Below are 7,179 nucleotides of genomic sequence, written 5' to 3'. Positions count from 1 at the left end.
GAGGAACGCACAGACAGACTTTTCCTTTACTTCCACTGGCTTCTGTGTAGTGTAAGCAGGCCAAGATCTCTCTGTAGTGTAAGCAAGCCAAGATCTCTCTGAGTGATGTATTGATAGGAAAATATATCTACAAATATGAATAGTAATTACTTCAAACTTATAGCGACTTACCTAAAGTGTAAGCAAGCTAAGATCTCTCTGAGTGGGAATCAGGCCGGCGTCCCCACGCTACGAACCTCCGTAGTTTTCAGATTCTTCCTCAAGGTAATTCGCAAATTATTTGTTTCAACCGTATAATAAACGTTTACCTTACTTTACTCATATCATGACCTGGTGTATTTGTTCTTCTGAGTAACAAGGTGAAAAATTCTAGCCACAAGCTAATACCTTGTATGAAAATAATGCCTTTATTCATAAAGAAAATCGATCATCCACTTCCCGCGAGCGCCAACATGTTGTCTGTCTGTCTGTATGTCTCGGGGATGTATGCATGATATAATAAAGACAAAATTTTACCAGTAATTTTCATACTAACTTAATTATGCATATATTAACCTATATTAGTTATTATAATATTACAATATTATAATATTACATATATTAGCTTAATATTACGTCCCGGCACTACACAGCATCCTCCCAATCTGTCTCCTTTGGAGGCTGGGTGAAGACTGATTTTAACAGGACTTAGCCTACCAAACTGTTGTACCGTGAATTTACGATCAAACTGGCCGCAGTTCATAGGCTCTCAGGATGTCAGCCTTAAACTTTTCATAATCCTCTAGATCATCTACTGACATCCTCATAATCCTCTAGATCATCTACTGACATCCTGTCATAAACGTCTAACGCCTTGCCCTTCAATATATTAACAACAAGGCCAACCCATCTGTCCTGAGGCTAATTAAATTCTGATGCCTTCTCAAATCTCCTGAAACTTTTCATCAAACTCTGGTATTAACTTCAAACTTTTCACCATCTGGTTCTCTACTCTATCTTCCTTCACTCCTCCCATTCTCACGCCATGAGGTGAATTAACCTCTAACCGAATCTTCTCCAACTCAAATATTCTGTTCCTTTCAGCCTTCCCCCCCCCTCTCTCTCTCTCTCTCTCTCTCTCTCTCTCTCTCTCTCTCTCTCTCTCTCTGCTTCAAGTATTCTCATCTCTCTCATACATTCTCGCCTTCTCTTCGGCTTCAAATCCCATGGCTTCTTTCTTGGCCTCAAGCCTCCTGGCTTCCTTAGCCTCCTCAGCCTTCAATATTCTTTCATCTTCGTCTTCCAAATCCATTTTTCTCATCTCCAGCTTAAATTAAATCTCAACTCCTCAGACATTTCTTCTGTCTGTGAAAATCCAATAATACTATCGAAAGGACTGACATGGCCTTGGACACTATTTGTGTAGCCTGACATCAAAGTGTGCCAGATCTACACTAGCACTCCTGGCAGAGGCAGGGGACTGAGGTTGTGAGCCACCCCTGCTTCAGCCGTTCCTTCCATGGCTTAGGCTGAATCCGGACACACAAAGACAAACTGACAAACAAAAAACTATCTCTCCCACGTGGCCACTAGAGCTTCCAGCTTATCCTGGCGAGGTCACCAACTTTGTTACGACAAGTTTCAGTCTCTCTTACAGCCGCCGCTGAGTCGGGTCAAATTATACCTAAGTTACTTCCTGCGTAGCTTAGTGCAAGGCACAAATACAACGAATCTAGACACCCACTGATAGCCAGCAACTTTACAGCCTCAGTTAGGTCGCCGCTCCGTTTACCCACCCACGGAGAAGGAGATATAACAAACGTGAAATTTAATTTTCAATCTGGAAAGAACTAATAAGCCACGTTCTAGGGCAAATACAATATAGACGACGCACCACCAGGGCAAGCTTAATACACCAGTAGTTGTCCGGAAGGTTGTGTCGAGTTGATAGATGAAGGAATTGAGCATCTGAGGCATTGAACATTTGCTCTAACCCAATCAGATTTTCTAGAGAGATCCTAAGTCAGGCATTCTGTGGTTTCCCTATGTGAACTGCTCCTTTCAGAATGCAGGTGCAAATTCCGTGGATAGTCAAACAATTCAGACTGCATGTGGAATCACTTGTTCAGCTTGCAGGAGCAGCAGACACACAAGGACCCTGACACGCCCTTGATATACAATAAGGCGGCATGCAGTAATCCTACTCATAGGTATAAAATAATATACCCTACCTATCACGCTTAAACTATTTCTCTAAGCACCATGTCTGGCCCGTCTCTACTCGCGTCTGCTACTAAGCTGTGGACTTGATAAATGTCCTTGGCTAGCCCTGGTGACACCAGTCACAGGGCGGGGGCAAAGAATGAAGGGGAGGAAGGGGGAAATTAGTTTAGTGACTTGGTAGTTTGGTGGGTTAGAGTTCCTGCTCGTCTCGCTGTTATTCACCCTGTAGCTCTCACGCACATATAAAACACTCATGTTGTAAAATTTAATATGGGACTATTTGGAGGGTTCGATGAAAACTAATTGCACTGTAGGGAAGAGCAACTCTTCTGCTACATGATAAATCAATTTCAGCTTTCAAGAAGGAATAAAAGTGGATGAAGCCGGGTGTGGAAGATTATCTTTAAAATTTATACAAAGTCAATGTAAACTCGCAGCGAGTTGGGACGTGTCTACGACTCGTTTCTCTCTCGGTCTTTCCTCCTCTTCTCTTTCTTTATCTTATTTCTCTATTCGTTAATCTTCTCGCTATTTCTATTTTCCATCTATATATATATATATATATATATATATATATATATATATATATATATATATATATATATATATATATATATATATATATATATATATATATATATATAGATGGACCCGAGTTTAGTGGCAGCTGTGAAAGTGGCTGAACCTGGTTGAAATAATATATATATATATATATATATATATATATATATATATATATATATATATATATATATATATATATATATATATATATATATATATATATATATATATATATATATATATATATATATATATATATATATATGTATATATAGATGGAAAGTAGAAATAGTGAGAATATATATATATATATATATATATATATATATATATATATATATATATATATATATATATATATATATATATATATATATATATATATATATATATATATATATATATATATATATATATATATATATATATATATATATATATTCTCACTATTTCTACTTTCCATCTATATATACATATATATATATATATATATATATATATATATATATATATATATATATATATATATATATATATATATATATATATATATATATATATATATATATATATATATATATATATTATTTCAACCAGGTTCAGCCACTTTCACACCTCCCACTAAACTCGGGTCAGCTTTCCCTAAGCTAGGTCCTTGTAGACTATTGTGGGCATAAACACGACGAATCCAGGCACCTGTTGGTAGCAGAGCACTGTCAAAATTAATATTTGAGGTTGCCACTCCGTTAAACCCACCCACGGAGAAGGGAATATAAGGCCAGTTTAGTCTCCAAAGCTGGAAATAACTAATGAACCACGTTCTAGGGCACAGACGGTATAGGCAGTACACCACCAGGACAAAAACAATACCCTGTTGGACAAACCGCCAGATGTAACAAAACCAACCACTGTCCAACAAAGATATTATCACTTCTGGACAGAGAACAGCCAATTTACAGACAGGCCTACATCCCCGAGACAGCGGGTGGAATCTGGGGAGAAGATATTGCTATACACAGCGAGATATAAGGTAAAGATAGCGAAGAGAAGAATAATGAACAGAAAAGTAAGGAAGGAGAAAATAAATAACGAACAGAAAGATACATGTTAGTGACGAGGAGAGGAATGCGCGCCGGAAATTACGGTAAAACTTGTAGTAATGAGAATTTGATCTTCCTGATCTGATTGCATCTCTGCTTGTTAAAAGTTTAATTGAGTAGATTATGTAACAGAGAGATTGCTCTCTCCCGTAGAATAATAATTTGTTTCCACCCAGCCCCCCAAACAGTCCCTAAAATTTTCGAAACGTAAGTGAGTGAGAGAGTGAGAGCGACGAGTGAGTGAGCGTTGCTCGGGCGGGAGACCGGCCCCTCACACCCTGTGTTGCAAGTGAGAAAAATATAAACGTATCCAAAAACGTATCCAATATTGTTTTCTTTACGATATGCCCTATAGTTCATGAAAATATGATTACAAATAGATTATTTCTTACCATGGTGTTATAGACATCATATAGTTCATGAAAAATATGATTACAAATAGATTATTTCTTACCATGGTGTTATAGACATCATACGGTTGGCAGCCAAGCTGCTTACTACTGCCTAGTGGGGGAGAAATGTTCACTACACATTTGGAGCATTAATATAAACCCTTTGATTGGGTCTTCCAAAACATTACATTTATGTATAAGTGCACTTTATTAGAAAAAAAATAAATGATGCCAGTAGGCTACTACAATTGCACACAGATTTCTTAATACCTTCAATGGCAGGCTGTATTTGATAGCCTCCACAACTTATTCTCTAACTTAGGCTACATTAATACTACAAAGTACAAAATATGAATATCTGATAACTTTAAATAAAAAAAAAATGATAAAACTACAAACGCAGACTTTCTTTTTCTGCCTATGAAGCTACCTATATGCTTTGCTTAGCCTCACTGAACATATTTTGAGCAGATCTTATCATCAAGGAACTTGGCTCCCATTCATAGCATGGAACTGCTCCCCCGTTACCTTTACTTAACAAAAGTGCATTTATTGACTCTGTGTTCAGTCTATTTCTTAGGTCTGTCTTTATTCATTTTACTTGTGAAAAATTCTCTCCACTGCAGCTGATGAATGTGTAGAACTAAGAACTTTACCATTAACTCAGCTAGATTCGGAAACACAGGTGTTCCATCACTAGTCTTAAGTTTTAGTACTGATCACCAAAACTCGGTGGGGTTACTTGATGTACTCAAAGCATCTTCATGAAAAGTAAGTGACCGCCATTCATCATTGCAAACATCATATTCTGATTCTTTAATCAGCTGAGGAAATTTTTTGAACAGTGGCACTAGACTTGTAACTCTATTTTCTCTTGCTATGGCAGGGTCACAGGCATTTAACAAAGGGGAATACATCACTCAAACCTTTGAATCTTTTAATGATTTGCTTTGATAACTCTACATAAAAATCTAGACATCTCACCCGAAATCTGGAAGCTTCAGATCCAAGTTCCCCTAACACATTTTTATCTGCCAGCGTACTCTCTACTTTGCTGCCAAAGTACCATTCATTTTCGGTTAGGAAATTGGAACAGTCTTTAAATTCCACTTCAAATGGATCTGACTTTGATTTTAGTATGTCTTTCTTTATATAATTGCTCAGAATAGTTCTATAAAAGGCACAGATGTTAGAATATGCAGTGTGTATCATGACTGATTCACTTTGAAATTCTCTGTTCATCTTATTGATAATGGGCAGAATATACCCAAGGAAAGTAAAGTACATTTTGAACAGAGGATTGTTCAAGGCATTCAGTATATGCACTGCAGACTGTACTTGAGATTCCAAGGCTTCTGACTGAAAGAAAAGAATTAGTGCTGACCATTGTTCTAGTCTTCTGTTAACAACTGATTCTAGGGAAAGCCATCTTGTTTGACTAGTATTTAGAAGTCTGTGTACATCAGCTCTAACAAATTGTTGAAATTCCTTAAACTTCAACAGTCTCTTAGGGCTGTGATTAATGAAGTTATGTAAATCTTTACACAATGTTTCTACAGAACTTGGAAGCTTAAGACAGGCTGCAGAGGAACAGAGATTTAATGAATTGCAAATACATCCAATTACAAACAAATGAGGGACTCTATCCAGCAATTTTGCCTTTAAACCACCCATACTCCCCATCATGACTGACGCATTGTCAGCAGCAAATCCAAGCATATTTTCAAATGGAATGCCATTTTCATCAAAAAAAGTATTCAATAGGTGAAACAGTCCTTCAGCACTGGAATCTTCTACATCTAGCAATTGTAAAAATTTGTCTTCAACTGTACACTGCTGAGTGTTCACTACTCTGACAACAATGGCTAACTGCTTTGTAGTGGATACATCAGTGCTCTCATCTACAATTATGGAATATTTGTGTGTCTTTAAGCATGCTACAATTTCCTTCAAGCTTTCATTGCCTATACATTTCACTACTATTTATCGTGAAGTTTGTCTTCCACACCTTACAGATTTTATAATTTGAGAATCAGTGGCTCCGTGTTTCAAAACTTTCATTAGATGGTCTATGACATTAAAAGAAATATTGTGTTCACAAAGAAATTTGAGTAACATTAGTCTAAGTTTTCTGCATCCCTTGCAGGTAGATTTTTCTTTTCAAATAGAGATGGTACAGAAGGGGATTTCACAGACTTTGCTCTGTTTGTATGATATTTAGTTTTCAGATGCCTATGCATATGAGAAACTGTCCCTTCAATTAATTTAGCGCAAATATTACAAAATGTTTTCCTTTCATTTCTTCTCTATCTCCTTCATACCCGGAGAAACATGCAAGCTTAGGATCTTCTGACCACTTCATAGCATATTTCCTTATCCTCTTTTCCGGAGGTGTTGACTTTTTGGATGAACTAGGTTTTGACACACGCTTACGAGAGGTTGACTTCTCAGTAGCTGGTGGCTGACTGTCATCTTTTTTCTGATTCATCCGAATCCTCAATTAGAGGAGTATCAGCTTCAACCTCTCTGACAGATTCCTCGAACTCAACAGCGCCTTCTTCAGTCCTACCTGAATTAAGAGTGACTGAGTGTTAAGCATGTACAGTATAGTACCTCTTCATCTACAGCTCCCCCAGAACCTATTTCTCACGTTATCGGATGGGTTTCTGTAATAGACGAAAGTTCAAAATTTCTTAATTTTGCTTGTTTCAGACAATTAATTGTTTTAAAGTATTACTGGAAAATAAGGGTAAATTAACTAACCAGAAATACCACTAGACCCAGGAGTGGATGATGGAGCTTCTTCACCTACATCGCTCATTTCAATAGAGGATGATGGTTGTGCCAGTGGGTCATCTGGATCAGCTTCAGGATTATCAGAGTCTGCGACAGAGAGTTTATCCGTGCGCCTATTTTCACCA

At 37.1% G+C, this 7,179-nt stretch overlaps 1 protein-coding gene across 1 annotated transcript; it reads right to left on the bottom strand.

Moving 5' to 3' along the window:
* Window positions 1-1,393: 1,393 nt before the first annotated feature.
* On the bottom strand, window positions 1,394-6,746 carry LOC135092831 (uncharacterized). Its single transcript, XM_063991574.1, has 4 exons — window positions 6,692-6,746; window positions 5,243-6,237; window positions 4,321-4,370; window positions 1,394-1,442 (listed from the first exon to the last, which is right to left on the bottom strand). Exons 1-4 carry the CDS (start codon window positions 6,744-6,746, stop codon window positions 1,394-1,396), a joined length of 1,149 nt encoding a protein of 382 aa, XP_063847644.1.
* Window positions 6,747-7,179: the final 433 nt, after the last annotated feature.

Source organism: Scylla paramamosain, chromosome 41, assembly GCF_035594125.1.
Source record: "Scylla paramamosain isolate STU-SP2022 chromosome 41, ASM3559412v1, whole genome shotgun sequence".
NCBI lineage: Eukaryota > Metazoa > Arthropoda > Malacostraca > Decapoda > Portunidae > Scylla > Scylla paramamosain.
This window is presented reverse-complemented; position numbering and strand designations above follow the sequence as displayed.